General features: G+C 32.1%; 1 protein-coding gene across 1 annotated transcript in view; it reads left to right on the forward strand.

Moving 5' to 3' along the window:
- The first annotated feature begins 2,230 nt into the window (after window positions 1-2,230).
- Window positions 2,231-26,107, forward strand: part of LOC134694542 (hemicentin-1-like) — a 41,490-nt gene continuing 17,613 nt past the window's right edge. Inside the window, exons 1-5 of the mRNA XM_063555555.1 lie at window positions 2,231-2,249; window positions 9,301-9,597; window positions 21,050-21,349; window positions 22,821-23,120; window positions 23,726-24,025. Coding sequence (XP_063411625.1) covers window positions 2,231-2,249; window positions 9,301-9,597; window positions 21,050-21,349; window positions 22,821-23,120; window positions 23,726-24,025 — 1,216 coding nt within the window. The remainder of the gene's footprint in view (window positions 2,250-9,300; window positions 9,598-21,049; window positions 21,350-22,820; window positions 23,121-23,725; window positions 24,026-26,107) is intronic.

The following is a 26,107-nucleotide window of genomic DNA, read 5'->3' on the forward strand; positions in this document are numbered from 1 at the left end:
AAGTGCTAGCAGTTTTAATATTTAATATTTCAAACAAAAATACGAAATTCAACACAATGAAGCATGATTATTCATTTTAACGTTTTAACATGTTTAATGTCAAATAAATAATACTCGACAGTCGAAAAAAAATAAAGTTCAACAATATCAGTATATAAATCATAAAAGTTCGAATTGGTTGAGAAAATATAAACAAAATGGGGAGGCAAATACGTAAATTTATTTCGAATGAACTGTTGTAGATAGATTCATTTATTGCAGGAAACAACACGATGGAGTCATACAAGCTGATGTTGATAACGTTATACGAGTTAGGTATATTAATTACATAGTTACGTATGTTTGATACAGTAGTCTACCGGTGTTCAAAAGTCATTTGTCGATTGAGAGAAAAAAAAAACGGTTACAAACTTAAACCGAAGTCAACACATAATTTATAAGAGAAAAACAATGCATAACAGAACACAGAGGTGTAACAGCAATGCAACATACAAAGAAACGAACTATTAGATAACAAATTCTATATCCCTGACTTGGTTCACAATATAGTTTTTAAATGCAGAGTAGAGGCATATTCCCGAGATAACCATATGTAAGTTGGGATTGATAGAAACAATGAGAAATATTGAAAAACAATGAGAGAAGTAACATATAAATAATAATAACAAATTCTCTAAAACATGGTCACAAATATTAATTCCTTGAACTTAGAATGCCAAGATAATGAGCCCAATAAAGGCAGAAATGGATAATAGATACGCTCTGAAATTGTTTCGAAATAGAAATTTAACTCATACTACATAAAATTATGGAAATTTAACAACGGTTGAATCTGAATTGGCATTTAAACTGTTATCGTCTGAGCATGTATAACGAAAACTGTTTCAGAAAATTGTGTTGTTTATGCAGACATAATGTTACATAATACTTATGTGATTTAAAACGACATATGAAAACTAATACAACCTTGAATAGTTTACAATATTGATAAAATATTATAAATGGTTTTCGAAAATTAGTTTCTTCAATTTAAAGTTGTTGTTAAAAGCATAAGATATTATGCAGACTTGATTTGTCATTGTGGCATTTGTTAACGAATATTGGTGTTTAGGTAAGTTGTTTATATTTCTCAAGCAAAACAATGCATAATGACGTCATCATATATTTTTTTCTTGAGTTGAGAATGGAAATTGGTTATATGTCAAATGACAACAACCCGACAAAAGAGAGGACAACAGCCGAAGGCCACAAGGGAGTCTTCAACGCACCGAAGAAATCCCGGAGTAGAAGGTGGTCCCAGCTGAGCCCTCTATAAAATTGACAACTAGTCAAGTAATAATAGACGCCAAACTGAAAACTACAAATCTGTATGTAGTCTCGTAGGTCTTGTGCATGTCTATAAAGTTAAAAGATATAATGTCAATACCAATAACAATGTCATCATTTCAGAAGAAAATTCTCTAAGAAATTATTCAAGAAACTTAAATAACTGCGATTATGAAAATTAACCTTTGTAAAAAGAAATATGATTATTGAAACAATGACTCAGATATGAAGCTGACATTGCCACTGGTTTTGAACAAAACGTTCGATTAACACGCAACAGTAAAGATTCGTACTTAAACAAAATCGTCAATGGGAATAATCAGACTTTTACAAAACCAATCCAACTATATATTTTTATACTTATTTAAAGATGAAAGGTATCGATCGTTTCTACATTTAAAAACATTACGTAGATATAGGAAGATGTGGTGTGAGTGCCAATGAGACAACTCTCCATCCAAATAACAATTTAAAAATTAAATTATTATAGGTTAAAGTACGGCCTTCAACACGGAGCCTTGGCTCACACCGAACAACAAGCTATAAAGGGCCCCAAAATTACTAGTGTAAAACCATTCAAACGGGAAAACCAACGGTCTAATCTATATAAACAAAACGAGAAACGAGAAACACGTATATATTACATAAACAAACGACAACTACTGTACATCAGATTCCTGACTTAGGACAGTTGCAAACATTTGCAGCGGGATTAAACGTTTTAATGGGCCCAAACCTTCTCCCTTTTTCTGAAACAATAGCATAACATCACAACATAGAAAAACATATGGTGTACATATACCACGAACTATAGGTATATGCATGATTTCCAATACAGTGCGACTTAATAAGTGTCACTGGGGGTAAAGCTGATGACCGTAATTATATTCACGGTTATCTCAAGATGGCGGAGGCAGAATTAGGTCAGAATAGGTATTGTCTGTAAAATTCTGTCCATGATTTTTTCATATATAGCATACATTAGTATAATATAAATTTATAAAAGATTCACACGGAAATCACAGATTACTACAGAGAAATGTGTATAGACAGGAATTTTTATTTGAAAAACGGAAAAAAAATCGCGAATAAAACGGAGAAGACCGTAATTAGAAAGATGACCGTAATTTATACAGGAAAAGATAAAAACAATACTTTTTTTAATTGAAATTATTCAAAATATGAATTATATAATCATTTAGTATCATCAGAAATATAAATTTTGAACTTTTTTTCTAAACAAACAAAACAAATGAAAGCTAAATTCATTAATAATGAACCAAAAAGAAATAACAAAATTTAAGGTAGTAAGAAGCTTTATCACTGAGCAAGAAGCTAATGATATACCCTTGGACTACTTGAAACATAATTAATAGAATAATATAATAATTTGAAAAGTGTTCAAACATGTAAGAGTTATTTCAGTAAATATATAAGGGGCATTAGCTACAAGATAAAATATATTTTTTTTTATTTTGTGTTCAATCATTAATGAAAGTGAAATCGTGAAATAATAATTTGTTTTTCGTGGCTACTTTGTTCCAGTTTTGTCAAAATAAGCAAAATGACATCGTTTTTGTATTCCTATGAAGCTGAATTTATCCAAGAGCTTGTACAGAATGGAGAAAAGAAATTAGCACAGTCTTTTAATTTCACTTTTCGGGATATTGATGATTTACTGTCTCTTAATAGTAATAGTTTGCGTGATCACTAACATTTAATATATCCATGTGAACTTGAAATTAAAGATACTACCGACACAGATAAATCACCTTCATATTTAGACCTGTTTTTCGAAATGACTACTGATGTTAGATTAGATACCAAAGTTTTTGACAAACGCGACGATTTTAATTGTCCGACAGTCATTTCCATTTCTGTGAAGCGGCACCAGCATTTGGAGTATATGTGTTTCAATTGATACATTACTCTGGAGCTAGCTCAAAGTACGTTGATTTTGTTGAACGAAGAATACTGCTCTCACAAAAGTTGCTGAGACAGGGCTACGAATCAATCAAATTAAGGTCATCACTCAAGAAATGATGAGCTGATTGGCAATTATAACAAAAGTGTGTCAGAAATCATATTTGATATTCTTCCTTAGTCATAATAACCTTCCATCAATACCGAACTTAACAAAGAAATAACTTAAACTCCCGGTTTTTAGTGCAATTCATGTTGTTTCTTATTTATTATTTATAACTCTTGATGTAAATGTCCTTTGGTTTTGTAGGTCTTTGTTTACCCCTTGGTTTTGATTGTTACTAATGTTTACTACCAATATGCAATTAACTATCTATGTCCTAATCTTCAAATACGGCAAACGGAGTTTTTTGTTTGCTTTTTTACTTGTATACATATATCTAAAAACACCGGAATATAATTTACCTTATATAACCCAAGGAAATATAAGCAAGATGACCTGTGTTTACAATGATCCATTGTCTAGGGCGAAATGGTGGACTCTATTTTAAAAAAAAACGTGTGTGTACAAAGGATTTATAACATTCTACTTTTAATCAAGATAAAATACATCAAAAGACTATACAAACTACAAATTACCTTTACTTATAATTGACATTGCAAAATGGTTTTTTAAAACACCTGGATTACATTGTAATTTGTCGGTCAGTGATATATTCAATTCAACTACCTATTTTTCCCTGTTACATGAATTCAATTGACTGGAAGAAAAGCTGTTAGACTGATATTTGATTATAATCCTAGTTTCGAAATAATCCATTTAACTGTATTCATAATCGTATTGATTATGACATTGTACTTTTTGTAGTATCACATGTAGTACATTCCTAGTATGAAAAGTTCTTCTCTCATTGGAATATAATATAATCTGTGTTAATCAGTTCATTATACCTTTTAAAGCATCATACATATGTTCCCAAACAAAAATTAAAATGTTACAGCTGTGAAAAAGATGTGTTAGGTTTTTTTTCTGTTTTACAAATTAAATAAAATTAACCATTATTTGATTTTTTCCGAGTCTAAATAGCTTCTGTATCGTATAGATGATGTTACGAACATTTGTTCGGCTAATTTGATTTGCCTTCCTAGAGGACATGCTATCATTCAAATTTAGCCATATTTTTTTTCCAAGGTTATTCCGAATTATACTGAATACTTCATAGTATTTGACAGTTTGGAACTATAGCTAAATTTAACGACTATTGGATTAGTTAAAAAGATATTTCATTTGGGATACTTCTTTGTTCTGTTTATTGTAAAATAATTCAAAAGTAGTTTTAATATAATAAACCTTTTTTTTTAGTTCGGGATGAACGTGAACGTTTTTTAGTCTGTTCTTCAACGATTTTGGAAGAGCTAGTTTCAGTCATGTCTATTCCGCAATCCAGTTTCTTTGATCTTTAATGATATTGTATACAGATGTCTCTTTTGATATGTTTCGCTTTCTCAGTCCATATATCTTTCATCGTATATATTTCACCTTTTCCGAATATTGCGACGAAAATAGGTTTTTTGTTGTATTTGTTTATGTTTCCAAATAATTGTAGGTTTAGGATATCGGTTTTATTTATTGTTGATTAAATCATTGTAAAATCACGTTCATCCTCGTTATATGTTACGGTCATCTTAAAAAAATAATGATGATGAATAACGGATATGTTAGCGATTTTTACTTATCGAATTGTCTATTTAAACTACATTTCTCGGTAGCAAATTAAGACTTCTGTTTAAATATTTTATAAAAGAAAATAATGCTTATTATAGAATATATTGTTTATGTTGTCTTATTAAAAACTTATTTTTTATTCGACATGTTTGAGCGTCAATGTATAAATAATATGAGCGTCACGAATGAGTATTACGTTGACAAAACGAGCGTCTGGCGTAAATACAGAAATTAATCCTTGTATCAATGATGAGTTAATTTACAACCAACTAGTCGATGCCACTACTGGTGGATTTTTAATTCCCCGAGGGTATCACCAGCCCTGTAGTCAGCACTTCTGTACTGACATGATTTATAATTGATATAGCCATATTTATGAATAAACTGTTTACAAAACTTTTGAATTTTTGAAAGACAAAGGTTTTTCTACCTCAGGAATAGAAAACCTTAGTGATTTTTGTCAAAACATTAAGAAATGTTGGTCCTCAATGCTCTTCAACTGCGTACTTTATAGTGTATGTGGACTTTTCAACTTTTTTGCATTTGAGCATTACGGATGAGTCTTTTGTGGACGAAACGCGCATCTGGCGTAAATAAAAAATTTGATCCTGGTATCTATGATGAGTTTATGTACTTGATTCATCCGCTGCATTCGACACTATTTGCAATCCTATTCTGATCAATCCTCACTACTCCTACGGCATAACTGGCTCAGATGTAATTAGCATTGGATATATTTTTCTGACACGTTCGATCTTCGGACCTCGCTTTCATTCTATTTTTGTCAAACCGATCAATGATACAATTCGGCGACACAACTCAAACTATCATTAGTACGTTGATTACACGCATGTGTGTCTACGATAATTGGAACAAAATATCTTCTAGATAGCTGTAAGAAAATATGGTATACGTGCCAAGGATACAATCTATTGCGGATCACTTTTTGTATAGGTAAACCGTTGTAAGTCAAAGTATGGTCTTCAACACGAAGACTTTGTTCATACCGAACAGCCAGTATTTAAGGGTTCCAATATTACCCATATTGAACTATTCAAACAGCATAACCAACGATCTAGTCTTTATAAAATGCGAGAAACGAGAAACACTTTTAAAAACTACATCAGCAAAAGACAACGCCTGATTATAAGGCTACGGTCTAAGGTCATATGCAAAGAAATGCAGCGGGTTTAAACGTTTCAATACGTACCAACCTACATATGAAGGTTGCAGTTCTGTAAATATTGACAATGCAATTCCCATAGGAACTCCTTTTACGGCTAAAACTGTATCACTTTTACTATGAAGTTTTGAAAAAAAAAATATCCTAGAATTGAAAGTTCATATGAACCACAATTTTTTTCAAAGGTCAAAATATAGAGCTGTGCGGCATATTTTCAACGTTTATATGCCCTGAACTTCACAGATTTTAAACTAACACTAATTTTCTTAACTACCCCTACCTCGAATGAAAGGTAACCACAGATTTCAATGTAAACAACATACACATGTATATTTACTGGTAACATTCCCAAGTTATGTTTCTGGGAGAAAGAACACAGAGAGCATAATTGGGAACCAGTATGTAAACAAAACTATTTTCTATGAATATTCAAGATCTCCCCAAAAGAGGCATTTTTTTTAGAGACAGCTTTATTTACAAAGTGCAACCTATACAAACATTTATTCAAATAGAAAACTCTCTAAAATCATTTTTTCTCACATTAATACTCATTTATCAGAATTTTAGCCTTAAAGAAATCACTGCGTATACTCTAATTTTTTCTTTACTGTATTTATTATACCCCCTCCCCAGTTTTAGATTTTTAAAGAATATGAAAACAAGACTTTAATTATTGCCAGCTTACCCTATTTGCATATTTTCTGATAATGTTTTTTTTTTTATCTAGAACCTGTTTAAAACTGTTTTAAAACCTCGGGATAGGCAATTTTCTCTGGGTTTTTTTTGCCCCTGGGGCAATCAAGCTTCTGTCAACTTATTTTGTTGTTTCTTGGCTGCGCACGATGTGTCCACAACAGAATTGTAGAAAGAAAACTGCATAAATTCTGTATTTTTCATCATTTATTATGAAAACAGTACTTATTAAGACGTAATTGTGACGTCATCACATAAAAATCTTAATGTTTTTCATTGATATTTCTCGACCCTATGCATTTCTAAACATTATGTGCCAATTTGAGAAAGTGATCAAACATTTTATTTTCTTGGGCCAAAACCAGGCCTTAATGCCTCTACTCCTTTCCAAAATTATTCTTCTGTTTCTAGTAATTTGGAATATTTAGTACATATTCAGTATAGAACACACTATTGTCAGTTTTGTTTCAGATATTTTTGTTTATCTAGCTTGTATTTTTTATACCATGGTGATAAAAAAACAGATTTAGGTGTTGCGGCTTACTTTTGGGTTATCGAAAGGACACACACACCCCATAAATAATATTCAGGACAGATCTATGAGTTTCAATGACTGCAAAGAGTGAATATAAACATATACATATAAAAACAATTTAGCTTACAAATATGCCATTTTTATGAATTAATTTTGTATCCTGGACTTTAAGTAAATTATGCATACTTTAAAATGTGAATTTATGCTGAGTCATCATAGTTAAGGCCCAGGATTTTTTCAATCTTCATTATATATTTATAAAACTGCATATTTGAGTAAATTTCTTTTAAATCTGTAAAAAAAGCAAATATGATTAAATTCTAAATGTTCCCCTTTTTCACCTTATATACAACATTCATTCAAATAGAAAACTCTAAAATCAGTTTTTCTCACAATAATTCTCATTTATCAGAATTATAGCCTTAAAGAAATCACTGCATATACTCTAACTTTTTCTTAACTGTAAATTATTTACCCCTGCCCAGTTTAAGGAATTTGAAAACAAGACTTTAATTTTTCCAGCTTACCCTATTTGCATATTTTCTGATAAACAAAGGCCAAGAACCTGTTTAAAACTGTTTTGATAACATATTATTTGTTATTCTCGAGGGATTTTGTCTGATGCTTGGTCCGTTTCTATGTGTTTTACATTTTAGTGTTGTGTCGTTGTTCTCCTCTTATATTTAACGCGTTTCCCTAGGTTTTAGTTCGTCATCCCGATTTTGTTTTTTGTCAATGGATTTATGAGTTTTGAACAGCGGTATACTACTTTTGCCTTTATTGAAAGCATATCATAATACTGTAAATGTAATGTTTAGCAGTCAATCATTACAACATTCAAAATTATTTAAAGTATCCAATCCAGCCTCTGTCTCCAGTCCACATCTTACTGTATGCCTATTTGTCAATTAAAGTATAAGTAAACCCCATAAATAATATTCAGGACAGATCTATGAGTTTAGCTAACTATAAAATCAGGTTCAATCCACCATGTTATACATACGAAAATGCCTGTAATAAGTCAGGAATATGACAGCGGTTACCCATTCATTTGTCGAGTTTGAGCTTTTGTTTTTGTCATTTAATTAGAACTTTCCGTTTTGAATTGTCCTCGGAGTTCAGGATTTTTGTGATTTTACTTTTTGCAGAGATTGCGTAGTGACTTCAGCGCTTATATAGACTTGTTAAGTTGACAAAAAGTAAATAAATGTGTTTAAACATGTTCCAATTGAACAAAGACAAAACGGAACTGATATTATTTACACCAAATAAATCGGGTGAAGGAATTTTCGAAATTTTCATCTATCACTTAATTAGTAGAGTAACTGGAATTAATGCATCGGCGGTCATAAAACTCAACGTCGTGTTTTTTTTCAAATTCAACACATTTTGTTCAAATTTGCTAATATATCACCGATGATGCCCTTACAATCTGTTAACACGTCACGTCTAGACTGAAACACTCTTACATATAAAGTGAACGCCAGTCAAGTCAATGTGTTACAGCGTGTACATAATACTGTAGCTCAACTCTTTACACATACAAACAAACACCATCAAACTACACCAATTTTTGTGTCACTTGATTGAATCCTGGTGCAGTACCGAATAAAAATAAATGCTTCTATATGTACTTTCAGAATTCTACATGGCCGGGGGCCAAGTGTCTATCAATTATCAAGATACGTTAAATCGGAAAATATAATGCGACTTATCTGACCATTTGATTTGCATCAAATTAAACAAAATGTTTATTTGGCAACAAGTTGTTAAAACAATATGGAAATAAATATACTGTGCATAAATTTATAGTTCAATTGTCCATTTCGCTACAAAATCACACTTTGAAATTATCTAAGTATGCGTTCAGTTTATAACAATACTTTTGAATATGTATAACAATTGTCGTTATAGATGTTCCTACAGTTGCAATTATTGATGGATTTGTAGTAAATTATGGCAGTACGTTCACCATTAATTGTTCCATTTCTGGGACACCACCACCAAATATAATTTACTGGGAAAAAGACTGGAATGGTATACTTTCTAAGTTAAAAGGAGGTTTAGCAGGAACAAAGGGAATTACACTAGATGAACCATCATTAACTATCAACTTTGCATCTATGACAGATTCTGGAAGGTATACTTGCATTGCAACAAATGCATATGGTACTGGTAAAAGTAAAGCCGCAAACATCACAGTGCATGGAGGTAAATAACAGTCATGTGAAAATAAATTCTGAGATGAAAAATACTAAAAACCCAGGAAAGTTGAAAGTGAAAAGTCTCTAATTGTATGGTAAAACCAAAGGCTCAAACACATCACACAAAGGGAACACAACTGCCATATTCCTTACAGATGGGTGCAGTCCTAACCTGTACAGCAAGTTAACTTGATAACCAGTAATTTGGACTGGTCAAAGTTAACCTGTGACCGAACTTAGGACAGCTCTGACCAGTCCTAGGACCAAAATGTAGTTAACTTAAAAAGCGGACTTGGTCCTAGGACTGTTTTTATGTCTGCCAAAAAGTTAACTTGGAAACAGGTCCGCTATTGATATAAGTTAACTTCGAACCAGTCCTGTCAAAAGTTAACTTCGGAACCAGTCCTGTCATTAAGTTAACATAAGAGTCCTGCCACAAAGTTAACATGAGTTAACTTTTGCTTTGGCAAATCCGATCAAAACCAGACCTGTTCCCAAGTTAACTTTTGACTGGTCTGCTCAACACTAAGTTAACTTGTAACCAGGACCGCTCTATACGATTTTTTAAAAATATTTTTAATATCTTTGTTTCGTAGTGTAAACATCGAAAATAAAGTAAAATTAATACCTCCCTTTTATAAATAGTATTACATACAAAATGATTTTATTTGAAAATTAAGTACGCATAAAACTTGCTTGTAACACAAATTTATCTGTGATCTGACTATCTATCAATTATAAAAACGATCATGGTTACAATGATAACGGGCACTAATTATATATATTCCATTACCTATCACATTCAACCATATTTGCACTTTATTATGTATATCTATGGAAAGAAGTATATTTGATGTTAGTTGTATACGTCCTTGTTAGTAATACATCCTTGAACTATGCAGTCACAATCTGCAATAGTTTAAAATTCATTTACACAATTTGACTACAAATTTTTGTTCGCGTAAATTTCGGATGCCGACATGTCCTCCTTTTATTCAAACATTGATACGTAACAAAATTTCAGTAGTTTTGATACCTCATACTGATTTGTACATCAAAATAATTAGACCACATCAACCAAAACTCACCATATGTAAACTTTAATTTGTAAATCTATATACCCGCATAGTACATCAGCCATATTTTTTATGTCAGGATTCAATGTATGATACAATGGACAACAATATTGCAATACATTAAGAATAAATTTTGTTCGCATAAATTTAGGGTGCCAGCATGTCATCTTTTTACCCAAAATACTGATACGTAACAAAATTTCAGTAGTTTTGATACTTCATGCTGACTTGTACAACAAAATTATTAGACCACATTTAACAAAACTGACCATATGTGCACTTTAATTTGTAAATCTATATACCCGCATAATAAATCAGCCATATTTTTTATGTCAGGGTTCAATGTATGATACAATGGATAGCAATATTGCAATATAATAAGAACAAATGTTTGTTCGCATAAATTTAGGGTGCAAGCATGTCCTCTTTTATTCAAAATACTGATACGTAACAAAATTTCAGTAGTTTTGATACCTCATGCTGACTTGTACATCAAAATTATTTGTCCGCATTGACCAAAACTGACCATATGTGCACTTTAATTTGTACATCTTTATACCCACAAAGTAAATAAGCCATATTTTTTATGTCAGGATTCAATGTAAAATACAATTGACAGCAATATTCCAATATAATAAGAACAAATTTTTGGACGCATGAATTTAGGGTGATAGCATGTCCTCTCTTTACCCAAAATACTGAATCGTAACAAAATTTCAGTAGTTTTGATACCTCATGCTGACTTGTACAACAAAATTATTAGACCACATTTAACAAAACTGACCATATGTGCACTTTAATTTGTAAATCTATATACCCGCATAGTAAATCAGCCATATTTTTTATGTCAGGATTCAATGTATGATACAATGGATAGCAATATTGCAATATAATAAGAACAAATGTTTGTTTGCATAAATTTAGGGTGCAAGTATGTCCTCTTTTTATTCAAAATACTGATACGTAACAAAATTTCAGTAGTTTTGATACCTCATGCTGACTTGTAGATCAAAATTATTTGTCCGCATTGACCAAAACTGACCATATGTGCACTTTAATTTGTAAATCTTTATACCCGCAAAGTAAATAAGCCATATTTTTTATGTCAGGATTCAATGTAAAATACAATTGACAGCAATATTCCAATATAATAAGAACAAATTTTTGGACGCATGAATTTAGGGTGATAGCATGTCCTCTTTTTACCCAAAATACTGAATCGTAACAAAATTTCAGTAGTTTTGATACCTCATGCTGACTTGTACAACAAAATTATTAGACCACATTTAACAAAACTGACCATATGTGCACTTTAATTTGTAAATCTATATACCCGCATAGTAAATCAGCCATATTTTTTATGGCAGGATTCAATGTATAATACAATGAACAGCAATATTCCAATATAATAAGAACAAATGTTTGTTTGCCTAAATTTAGGGTGCCAGCATGTCCTCTTTTTACCCAAAATACTGATACGTAACAAAATTTCAGTAGTTTTGATACCTCATGCTGACTTGTAGATCAAAATTATTTGTCCGCATTGACCAAAACTGACCATGTGTGCACTTTAATTTGTAAATCTATATACCCGCAAAGTAAATAAGCCATATTTTTTATGTCAGGATTCAATGTAGAATACAATGGACAGCAATATTCCAATATAATAAGAACAAATTTTTGTTCGCATAAATTTAGGGTGCTAGCATGTCCTCTTTTTACCCAAAATACTGAATCGTAACAAAATTTCAGTAGTTTTGATACCTCATGCTGACTTGTACAACAAAATTATTAGACCCCATTGACCAAAACTGACCATATCTGCACTTTAATTTGTAAATCTATATACCCGCATAGTAAATCAGCCATATTTTTATGTCAGGATTCAATGTATAATACAATGAACAGCAATATTCCAATATAATAAGAACAAATGTTTATTTGCCTAAATTTAGGGTGCCAGCATGTTCTCTTTTTATTCAAAATACTGATACGTAACAAAATTTCAGTAGTTTTGATACCTCATGCTGACTTGTAGATCAAAATTATTTGTCCGCATTGACCAAAACTGACCATGTGTGCACTTTAATTTGTAAATCTATATACCCGCAAAGTAAATAAGCCATATTTTTTATGTCAGGATTCAATGTAGAATACAATGGACAGCAATATTCCAATATAATAAGAACAAATTTTTGTTCGCATAAATTTAGGGTGCTAGCATGTCCTCTTTTTACCCAAAATACTGAATCGTAACAAAATTTCAGTAGTTTTGATACCTCATGCTGACTTGTACAACAAAATTAGTAGACCCCATTGACCAAAACTGACCATATCTGCACTTTAATTTGTAAATCTATATACCCGCATAGTAAATCAGCCATATTTTTTATATCAGGATTCAATGTATATTACAATGGACAGCAATATTGCAATATGATATGAACAAATTTTTGTTCGCATAAATTTAGGGTGCCAGCATGTCCTATTTTTACTCAAAATACTGATACGTAACAAAATTTCAGTAGTTTTGATACCTCATGCTGACTTGTACATCAAAATTATTTGACCCCATTGACCAAAACTGACCATATGTGAACTTTGATTTGTAACTCTATATACCCGCTAAGTAAATAAGCCATATTTTTTATGTCAGGATTCAATGTAAAATATAGTGGACAGCAATATTCCAATATAATAAGAACATGAAGAACCAATTTTTTTTCGCATAAATTTAGGGTGCTAACTTGTCCTCTTTTTACCAAAAATACTGAATCGTAACAACATTTCAGTAGTTTTGATACCTCATGCTGACTTGTACAACAAAATTATTAGACCGCATTGACCAAAACTGACCATATGTGCACTTTAATTTGTAAATCTATATACCCTCATAGTAAATCAGCCTTATTTTTTATGTCAGGATTCAATGTATAATAATATAAACAGCAATATTGCTATATAATAAGAACACATTTTTGTTAGCATGAATTTAGGGTGCCAGCATGTCCTCTTTTTACTAAAAATACTACTACGTAACAAAATGTCAGTAGTTTTCATACCTGAAGCTTACTTGTACAACAAAATTATTTGACCGCATTGACCAAAACTGACCATATGTGAACTTTTAATTGTAAATCTATATACATTCATAGTTAATCAGCCATATTTCTAATGTTGGGATTCAATGATAATTATAATCGACAGCAATATTGCAACATAATAACAACAAAGTTTTCTTCGCATACATTTAGGATACCAGCATGTCCTCCTTTTATTGTTTATTCAAAATATTGATACGTAACAAAATTTCAGTAGCTTGCATACCTCAAGCTGATTTGTACATCAAAATTAATTGACCGCATTGACCAAAACTGACCATATGTGAACTTTAAATTGTAAATATATATACTGGCATAGTTAATCAGCCATATTTCTAATGTTGGGATTCAATGTATAATTATAATAGACAGCAATATTGCAATATAATAACAACAAAGTTTTGTTCGCATAAATTTAGGATACCAGCATGTCCTCATTTTATTCAAAATATTGATACTAACAAAATTTCAGTAGTTTTGATATCTCATGCTGACTTTAAAACAAAATTATTTGACCGCATCGACCAAAACTGACCATATGTGAACGTTTAATTGTAAATCTATATACCTTCATAGTTAATCAGCAATGTTTTTAATATCTGACAGGAGTTTTTAGTAGGACCATAAATGTACATGTAATCAATAATATTGGGAAACTATATAAATGCAAAAATTATTCCGCATAAAATGAGAGTGTCAGCATTTCATCTCTTTATTCAAAATAAGTCACTACATAAATGACATATATATAGTAGTTCATGATGGTGTGTAAAACAAAACTATTATGCCGCATCATCAAAGTACCAACACTGACATGTCTGAATACAACTTATAGCTAATCCCGCTGACCCATCCGATTGAACTTTTTACGCATGTATACAACAATCACTTTTCCATTGTGGCGCCAGATATTTTGTTTGATGACATCCAAATTTTACGGGAACCTGTGTGATATCCATCAATGACATTAAGGTGTATTCATTTGTAAATACTACCCTAGGTACAATGATAAAAAAGGTTCTCTTCTTGAATAGTATACTGTTTATCTATTATGTCGTTTGGTGGATTTTGCTTAAAGTTAAACCTCAAGTGGCAACTATTTCATTTAAGTGCGCATTGAGTATAATTCTGGGACGTCCTATATCTCAATGAATCGACAAAGAAAAATCTCTTGACCAATCTGACGAATTTGACGAGATTGTTGATAGTTTTACCACACCGTATGCTTACGGACACTGTACAATTTCTGTTAGAATATTCTGCGGAAAATAGAATAGTTAATCCAATGCAAACAAGTTGAATAACAATGAAATATCCATGCATGTACAAATTTATGCATAAAGTAAAATTAAGGAAGGGACAGGTAAAAAACGGGGAACGAAGCAACGTCGACAATGTTGTTGATATCCCGTGAATATTGCTCCGAAGCGTTGGACAACCTTTCTGTCCGCCTTCTAATAAAAAAAACCACTCTATGTGATTGTATAGGCATTTTTGTTATTTATTTATGTAAGAAAACATCTATATCAAATAAAAAAAAAAGAATTTATATAATATCTAGTAAAGTCTAGCGAGTAAATAATAAATGATATCTGTGGCATACCCAACTATATCAGTCCTATTCAGGACCGATTACTCTGTCGATAGATATTATAGGGTATACAATATTGTTAAAACAAGATCAATCGTATCATACGTCTCTGCTGGAATGTATACAATAACTCTTTTTTTTACACAATTTAAACTTTATATCGATTCATTGCCTGGATTTAGCTTTAAATATTGAATTAAAAAATAAATAACAATAAAATCATATTCAATAAAGGCAACAGTAGTATACCGCTGTTCAAAACTCATAAATCCATGGACAAAAAACAAAATCGGGGTAACAAACCAAAACCGAGCGAAACGCATTAAATATAAGAGGAGAACAACGACACAACACCGAAACGCAACACACACAGAAACAGACCAACCATCAGACAAAACACCACGAGAATAACAAATGTAACATGAAAACCAAATACATGAATTTGGGATAGACAAGTACCGTGCCACGTCTTATCTCAATATCTCAAAAATAAGAGAAAACACAAACGACTCAACGTTAAAATGTAACACAAAGAGAAACGAACAATATTATAACAATGACCATCTTCCTGACTTGGTACAGGACACTTTTAAAGGGGAATAAAAGTTGTGGGTTGAACCTGGTTTTAAGGCATGCCAAACCTCGCACTTTAATGGCAAAGTTAAATATAACATTGAAATGACAACATAATATTACAGGACTACAATACAAATAAATAGAAGAACATATTAGACACAGAAAAACATGATTAATAGATAACAAAAAGCATCAGGTTTAAAATTCAATACGCCAAAAACGCGCCTTGTCCACAAAAGACTCACCAGTGACGCCCAGATATAAAAGATCTAAAGTGAAAAAAGTACAAAGTTGTACAACACTGAAGATCAAAAGTTGAAAAGGATTCGCAAAATACAGCATTGTTTTTATGCCCGGGATAAGAACCAAAAGTTGAAAAGGTTTTGCAAAATACGGCATTGTTTTTATGCCCGGGATAAGAACCAAAAGTTGAAAAGGTTTCGCAAAAAACGGCATTGTTTTTATGCCCGGGATAAGAACCAAAAGTTGAAAAGGTTTCGCAAAATACGGCATTGTTTTTATGCCCGGGATAAGAACCACAAGTTGAAAAGGTTTCGCAAAATACGGCATTGTTTTTATGCGCGGGATAAGAACCAAAAGTTGAAAAGGTTTCGCAATATACGGCATTGTTTTTATGCCCGGGATAAGAACCAAAAGTTGAAAAGGTTTCGCAAAATACGGCATTGTTTTTATGCCCGGGATAAGAACCAAAAGTTGAAAAGGTTTCGCAAAATACGGCATTGTTTTTATGCCCGGGATAAGAACCAAAAGTTGAAAAGGTTTCGCAAAATACGGCATTGTTTTTATGCCCAGGATAAGAACCAAAAGTTGAAAAGGTTTCGCAAAATACGGCATTGTTTAGATGCCCGGGATAAGAACCAAAAGTTGAAAAGGTTTCGCAAAATACGGCATTGTTTTTATGCCCGAGATAAGAACCAAAAGTTGAAAAGGTTTCGCAAAATACGGCATTGTTTTTATGCCCGGGATAAGAACCAAAAGTTGAAAAGGTTTCGCAAAATACGGCATTGTTTTTATGCCCGGGATAAGAACCAAAAGTTGAAAAGGTTTTGCAAAATACGGCATTGTTTTTATGCCCGGGATAAGAACCAAAAGTTGAAAAGGTTTCGCAAAATACGGCATTGTTTTTATGCCCGGGATAAGAACAAAAGTTGAAAAGGTTTCGCAAAATAGGGCATTGTTTTTATGCCCGGGATAAGAACCAAAAGTTGAAAAGGTTTCGCAAAATACGGCATTGTTTTTATGCCCAGAAAAAGAACCAAAAGTTGAAAAGGTTTCGCAAAATACGGCATTGTTTTTATGCCCGGGATAAGAACCAAAAGTTGAAAAGGTTTCGCAAAATACGGCATTGTTTTTATGCCCGGGATAAGAACCAAAAGTTGAAAAGGTTTCGCAAAATACGGCATTGTTTTTATGCCCGGGATAAGAACCAAAAGTTGAAAAGGTTTCGCAAAAAAACGGCATTGTTTTTATGCGCGGGATAAGAACCAAAAGTTGAAAAGGTTTCGCAAAATACGGCATTGTTTTTATGCCCGGGATAACAACCACACGTTGAAAAGGTTTCGCAAAATACGGCATTGTTTTTATGCCCGGGATAAGAACCAAAAGTTGAAAAGGTTTCGCAAAATACGGCATTGTTTTTATGCCCGGGATAAGAACCAAAAGTTGAAAAGGTTTCGCAAAATACGGCATTGTTTTTATGCCCGGGATAAGAATCAAAAGTTGAAAAGGTTTCGCAAAAAATACGGCATTGTTTTTATGCCCGGGATAAGAACCACAAGTTGAAAAGGTTTCGCAAAATACGGCATTGTTTTTATGCGCGGGATAAGAACCAAAAGTTGAAAAGGTTTCGCAATATACGGCATTGTTTTTATGCCCGGGATAAGAACCAAAAGTTGAAAAGGTTTCGCAAAATACGGCATTGTTTTTATGCCCGGGATAAGAACCAAAAGTTGAAAAGGTTTCGCAAAATACGGCATTGTTTTTATGCCCGGGATAAGAACCAAAAGTTGAAAAGGTTTCGCAAAATACGGCATTGTTTTTATGCCCGGGATAAGAACCAAAAGTTGAAAAGGTTTCGCAAAATACGGCATTGTTTTTTATGCCCGGGATAAGAACCAAAAGTTGAAAAGGTTTCGCAAAATACGGCATTGTTTTTATGCCCGGGATAAGAACCAAAAGTTGAAAAGGTTTCGCAAAATACGGCATTGTTTTTATGCCCGGGATAAGAACCAAAAGTTGAAAAAGTTTCGCAAAATACGGCATTGTTTTTATGCCCGGGATAAGAACCAAAAGTTGAAAAAAGTTTCGCAAAATACGGCATTGTTTTTATGCCCGGGATAAGAACCAAAAGTTGAAAAGGTTTCGCAAAATACGGCATAGTTTTTATGCCCGGGATAAGTACCAAAAGTTGAAAAGGTTACGCAAAATACGGCATTGTTTTTATGCCCGGGATAAGAACCAAAAGTTGAAAAGGTTTAACAAAATACGGCATTGTTTTTATGCCCGGGATAAGAACCAAAAGTTGAAAAGGTTTCGCAAAATACGGCATTGTTTTTATGCCCGGGATAAGAACCAAAAGTTGAAAAGGTTTCGCAAAATACGGCATTGTTTTTATGCCGGGAAATTCGTTTAAATTAAAATTTGAATCAAAATATTTCTTTGAAATAATTATAGAAACATATAAATATTTGAATGCTTTTTAAGCAAACAATATTGTTTTAAAGAAATTTTCATAATATTAACATTCTCCTAAAGTTTATTATGAACCATACTTCTTCTGGTACTACATGTATACACACTGACAGGATGTTGAATATCACCTGGTTGCTTTTGGTTTGCACGTCTACCTGACAATATATTATGATGTAACATTTAACCCAAGTTAGATTTCACCTGTTCGGTCAAGGAATGTAAAGGTTTAGAATATTTATCTATTATAATTGGACATCGGTTTTTTTTCTCTTAGGATGAAAATATTTTTGTTGTTCTAAAAGGAATGTATAATATATTTCTAAAGAAAAAGAAAATATACAGAAAACTTAAAAACCATTTTTAAAAAAAGAAGAGCATTTTTTTTATTATAGATATTGTAAATTATTTTCTGGTAATAGTATCTCCTGGATGAATCTATGTCAAAATAAATGTTCCCGTTAAAATAAAAACAAAATATTAAGAAATTTTGAAATAAATGATATCGAAATATCACTAAAGGAAAATAACAGAAACATCAGAGATTTTTTATGAAAAATTAGATATAATCTAGGAAAGTCTTACTATAGAAATCATTGATTTGATGCAACATTTCCATATGATACATCAGCCGCCATTTTAAAAAATCTCGGAAAATTCCCTTTTTTAAATCAATGTTAGACCGAATTTGCCCTGAAATTAAACTGTTTTAAGTAGTATTTTTCGCCAGCTATATGTAAGAATATACTTGATTGATTTGGAAAATTTGTGTTTTATTAACAGAATTTCTTTATTTGTTGTAAAAGTATACATGGGTATCGGTAATTTAGCATTGAGTCAACGGAGAAATGACGAGAAAAAGTGCATGTTTTACGATGTCGATTTGACCGAATTTAATCAAAAATTAAACTGTTAGGACCAACATTGTTTGATAAAAATATGTTTGAATATCAAGGATTGATTTGCAAAAGTAAGAAAACGGATCAGGTTTATGAGAAAATTAAACTTTATTGAAGCATATATGCATTTTATATGGGGAAATATAATACAAAATGGCGGCTATTATACGTCATAAAAAGTCACGGGATGTCTAACTTAGTTGGATATGAAAAACAATGTGAATATTGTTTACGTATTTTAATTAAAGTCTGATATGAAAACTCTTATAACGATATACTGTCATAAGCAGACCTGTCCTCAGGTCTGGTCAATAGCAGACTTGTCCACAGGTCTGGTCAAAAGCAGACCTGTCCTCTGGTCTGGTCAGGAGCAGACTTGTCCACAGGTCTGGTCTGAGGCAGACCTGTCCTCAGGACTGGTCAAAAGCAGACTTGTCCACAGGTCTGGTCTGGGGCAGACCTGTCATCAGGACTGGTCAAAAGTAGACGTGTTTATGTAATATATTCGTGTTTCTCGTTTCTCGTTTTGTTTATATAGATTAGACCGTTGGTTTTCCCGTTTGAATGATTTTACACTAGTAATTTTGGGGCCCTTTATAGCTTGTTGTTCGGTGTGAGCCAAGGCTCCGTGTTGAAGGCCGTACTTTAACCTATAATGGTTTAATTTTTAAATTGTTATTTGGATGGAGAGTTGTCTCATTGGCACTCACACCACATCTTCCTATATCTATTGTCCACAGGTCTGGTCTAGAGCAGACCTGTTGATAGGTCTGCAGCAGTCCTTAAAAAGCAGACTGTAGGTCTGGTCCACCAACGACGAAGTTAACTTGCTTGACTGCTTAAAAATTCTCAAGTTAACTTAGAAAGCAGTCAACAACTTAACTCTAAGTTAACTTTTGTCAAGGTCAGGACCGCACCCATCTGCTTGGTACAGGCATTTTATCATGTATACAATTGCAGGTTTTGTATTAACTGCAATAAACGACTTTTCCTTGATTGAAGCGCGTTTTGCATACATATACAATGTTAACGATCAAGATTGGAAACTTATTTTCGTTTGATAGTCAGGACATTTAACTTTATGTACAGTGTATGTATCATTTGAGATTATTTGTGTTCATGAACCTACATTTTGTTATTTATGCACAGACGACAAATATGTTTGGCATTTCATAATACAGTATAAAGTATTCATTAATGAAGTGATTTATTAAATATTAAGACAATGTTATCAAAGAAATTTTCACATGATGCACTTTTGTTTGCGTGCCCTTGATAATTAATTATTTTAATCATATCGATTGTACTTATCACACAAATCGCATCGCACTCATTGTATGTCATATACACATATATATAAATTGGACATTCATAATGATAGGATATAAGTGCAAGTCAATTGACCTTGGTTGTTATTAACGTATTTTGCAATCTATTAATACGTTTTGTTGAAAAAATATGAAATACTTTGATATGTAATATGTGAATGCACTGGTTTTTTTTCTAGGACTTCCAGTTAAACACACACCTAGTGCAAACTATTCGGTCGTTTATGGTGATTCAGTAACGATGGTTTGCAATGTCACTGCATTTCCAAAATTGGAGTACGTTAACTGGCAAGGAAATAATAATGGAATTTACACAACCTTAAATAAAGGCGCTGTAGGAACTGATGGGATTGCAATACACAATCCATCCTTGACGATAAAGTCTGTTAGTTTCGCAGACGAAGGTATTTACCACTGTTTTGCTTCAAATATTGCCGGGACAGAAAGAAGCGATGCAATGAATTTGTCAGTAAATGGAGGTATGAACACAAAGAAACACTATATTAATTTCCAATTAATCGAGTACATATAAAAGTGAAAAAAAAAACAATTTTGTCAAAACGTACTACTTAACCTTTATAAAAATTTTAGAAAAGTAGTTAAGGTAGATAGGGTGTTTTCCTCCATCTTGGATTTTGAAATACAAGAAAGCAAGGTCTAGATCATTAATAGAATGTGCAAATTTTTAGAGAAGTAGGTAAGTCATATGTAAGAACTTCCACTTCCATATAGAAAATGAAATATTTTATCATATTCATGGTTGTATTTTACAAAAAATAGAAAACTTTTGTTTCATCAATTTTTTTCAAACTTTGTCACATAAGGGGAGACAACTGAAATGCAAGGGCAGATAATTCAGATTAAGATACTTTTACTAGAGAATGTGTTAAGAATTTCTCTATTTTGTTATTTAGCAAGAAAACGGGTCTGGTGACCCCATTTTTTTCTTTTCCTTAACTGAAAGCATACTAGTTAAGCTATCTTCTCATTTCTTATCTCAAAATTATATGGTATAGTTTATGCTTTATTGCAAAAAATTGGGTTTTCCATGCATAATCTATACAAAATTTGTCAATTTTGAACACAGTGTAGCATGAAAATAAGCCCGATGACCCATTCTTTTTATTATCTTTTTTTTTAAAGCATAATATAAACTACATTATAGCAAATTATTAAAAAATTCTAATGATTATAATTTAGACACCCGATCTACCTTAAATTACTCATAATTTGTTAAGAGTACAAGCGATAATTGAAAAGGTATACAACATCAATAAACATGATATTGCACTAATTGTGTGTTATAATACTAAATTTATTATTTGTTACTCAAACATTTGTATCCGTCTTATCCATAACACGTCCGTGGGAGCTATTGCCGGGACAGAAAGAAGCGATGCAATGAATTTGTCAGTAAATGGAGGTATGAACACAATAAAACTATATTATAGAACCAGGTTTAATCCACCATTTTCTACATTTGAAAATGCCTGTACCAAGTCAGGAATATGACAGTTCTTGTCCATTCGTTTTTGATGCTTTTTGTTATTTGATTTTGCCTTGTGATTATGGACTTTCCTAATTGATTTTTCTCTGTGTTCAGTATTTGTGTGATTTTACTTTTTGCATATCAAATTGAAGAAGTGCTGTATATTTCATATATTTATATCGATATTGTCTTTCTCGAAGTGTCCGTCTGTTATACAACCATTGTCTCTAACATTATTTTTCTTTACTTTCTCTAACTAGACGTTTCATTACTGATGGTATTTTGATCAAGGTGTAAATAATCAAATAATGGTATAACTTGTGTTTTTTTTATATTTGTGTTGAAATATATAGTAATTTTTCTGAATATTTGTTGTTTAATTTTATAGCTTTTTTACATTTTTTGGTCAGCAAAGCGGTGTTTTCAAGGTAGAATTGTACATTTTATAATGTTTATTGAAGGAACCCCATTGGTTACAATTCCAGTCTCTCGTTATTTTTCTAATTATGGTACAGAAGTAACTATGGAGTGTGAGGTTACGGCTACTCCACCAGGATATATAATATTTTGGGAAAAAAATGTCAATGGTATTAAAACTGTTATTAATGCAGAAAGTCCAGGAACAAGAGGATCTACCATTAACAATCCATCACTGACTATTTTGAATGTCACCATCACAGACTCCGGAAGTTATTCTTGTTTGGCAAAAAATAAAGTTGGAACTGGACACAGTCAATACATAAGTTTGACTGTACATGGAGGTTTGATAATTTTATTTGGTATTTGGAAATAAATTTTGATTGACATTTTACCACAATGTTTACTGTTGTACACCAATTTTATGTCTGTTTGTTTTGTTCACATATCGTTGTCAATACAATGGATTTTGATGCGACTTTAATACAAGTGGGAGATTTAGCTAGCTATAAATCCAGGTTCAATCTGCCATTTTCTACTAAAGAAAATCTACTTAAGAAAATGTCTGTACCAAGTCAGGAATATGACAGTTATCCATTCGTTTGATATGTTTGAGCTTAGGATTTTGCCATAATACTTTACGCTTTGAATTTTCCTCGGAGTTTTTATATTTTGTGATTTTACTTTTTAATCATATACAAAAAAAAGAAGTTGAATATTTCACAACACATGCGCTGTAAACATTTCACTTTACTGCATTTTTGCAGCACTTTATTGTTTGAAGTTAATAAAAAAAAAACAATCTGCGACAATAAATATCTTGTCCAAAAGGTCATTGGCAAACGAATAATGATCAATTTATAATAAAACGTAAAACCATAGTTTAAAAACCTGGATTACCGAATGCGTGCATTTTGAAGGTTAACACAATAATTTCAATTGTTTTCAGGAGTACCTGTTGCTCGTATCGGAGCTCCAGCTTACAGTGTCATATTTGGAAGCAAGATCTCTATTCACTGTGAAGTAACAGCTGAGCCTGAACATTCTTTAGTGTATTGGGAAAAGAAAAATAATAATGTCATAGCTACAATTAACTCTCTAGCTGTGGGAACAACAGACATGACTCTAAACGTTCCTTCTCTTACTATACAGTTTCCAACGTTTTCAGATCAAGGGACATACACATGTTTTTCAGCAAATGCTATTGGAATAGGTCACAGCAGCCCAACAATACTTGCTGTAACAGGCGGTATGTACAATATATGAGATATCAGTTTAATTTGACATCCATATAACGATAATTGACTCAGTGAGGATTATAGTAAGCGCAGTTGGAAATGATTAGTCATTGACAAAATCGGAAACATACATTTTCTAATTAATATTATTTTTTGTGAATATGTTTAAAGGAAAGCATCTGAACAATTGAATGTTCGCTTTAAATGTATGTTTTGGTCTTGATTTCAGTTATATATTATACTAATATTGCTAATATTGCTAAATACATAAAATATTTATTGTGGTTTTATAAGTATAATAAAAATCGAGTAAGTAAGGGAAACTCATCTCGGAATATATATTTTACCAACTTTGCATGTCCATAATAATTTAAATCTATGAAAATTTTATGCAAGTCAAATGAGGCGTGGTGTAATTCGTCTAAAAGCAGACGGACCACTTCCTTGTTACGTCAGACGAAGATGTTTTATATCATTTTACCAACGCATGCTGTCTACTATACACCTTGTCTTCTGCAGACAGGACTGAATTATTTTCCCATCATCCTTCATTAGTGAAGTTTTAAAAAAAAATAAAAAAAATCCTAGTATCTATGATGATAAATTTGAGAATGGAAATGGGGAACGTGTCAAAGAGACAACAACCCGACCATAGAACAAACAACTGCAGAAGGTCACCAAAAGATCTTTTTATTTGTATAGAACTTGATAAGAAAATCATACATTCGTGGTCGGTTTTTTTTCGTGAGGTACCAAATAAACATATCACTTATACCAGGATCGAAATCTGATATTTTCGAAGACGCGTCTTTCGTCTACAAAAGACTAATCGGTGACAGCCTAATCATGCAATGTATAAAAGGCCAACTAATGTACGAAGTTGCAAAATACAGGTAAGGTAATTTAAAAAAAAAAGCCTTAGTATTTCAAAAATTTAAAGTTTTGTAAACAGTTAATCAATAAACCAGGAGTTTTGAATACATTTATTATAGATACCAAGATCGAAATTGTATATATGCCCCAGACGCGTGCTTCGTCTACAACATTTGCTATCGATGGTCTTGTCATTTTTTTATGTGGGTATCCCTTGACTTGATGAAGTAAAACCATGTGACAATTTTTGTAAAAAATCTCCTCTATTTTAAGACCGATTTCTATATGTCGTTTGTGGAATGCGATATGGATGAGTACTGCCATCCTTAAAAAGTAATGGTTCAAATTAAAGTTTAAGTTGTTTTTTCAGACTTTTTTTATATTTAAAAGGGCAACGACAGACAAAATTTAAAAAAAAGTATACAAACATTAACCGTAATTCGGACATAAGGGGTATATTACCTAACCTCTTGGTCCTGCCATCTTTTTACAAGTTCTCAAATGGAAGCAGTGTTATAAGTTCCAATGAACCCTGTTAAAGAATAACTTCTTTACACGTTTTAAAACAGTAGAGGTTCACAATTTTATAACGACCAAATAGTTTAATTCCTTATTTAGAAATAAACAAAATGTGGTACGAATTCCAATTAGACAACTCTCAACCGACAATCGAAAATGCATCAATTGTAAAAAAAAAATATGAATTCATTGGGGTTTTTTTTAGCGTGTAGGATCATTTGAACATATCTATCAGGTATTTAACTTTTATTTTTATTAATTGCATTCTTTGATATACCACGAACTAATTGAAAACAATATCTGTTTCACAGGTGAAAATGGATATGTTCCAGTTTTCGTAACCCGTCATCTTTTCTTCAAATGTTAGCTACCAATTGCAAATAAAGGAGGACGTAAGGGGCCGAAGGTATTCCACGGAATTTTTTTCGCTCCTACAAATCCAAGTAAAATCAATAGATTAAAGACGTAATCTAGAGTATAGGTATACTGAATAGGTGCCTACTAGGTAGACAGTTGGATTATAACTAGCTGTTTCAATACTTTTTCAAATATACGGACAAAATACCATATTGATGTTGGCAAGTTCGGACATCAACAGTGCTGATGTCAGCCATATTAAAAACTTACCCGAGTCATACAAAAACGCAGTGAAAAATGGTCTGATGTCAAATAATCAGGTTGAAAACTCTATGAAACCACAC

Source organism: Mytilus trossulus, chromosome 13 (genome assembly GCF_036588685.1).
Source record: "Mytilus trossulus isolate FHL-02 chromosome 13, PNRI_Mtr1.1.1.hap1, whole genome shotgun sequence".
Classification (NCBI taxonomy): domain Eukaryota; kingdom Metazoa; phylum Mollusca; class Bivalvia; order Mytilida; family Mytilidae; genus Mytilus; species Mytilus trossulus.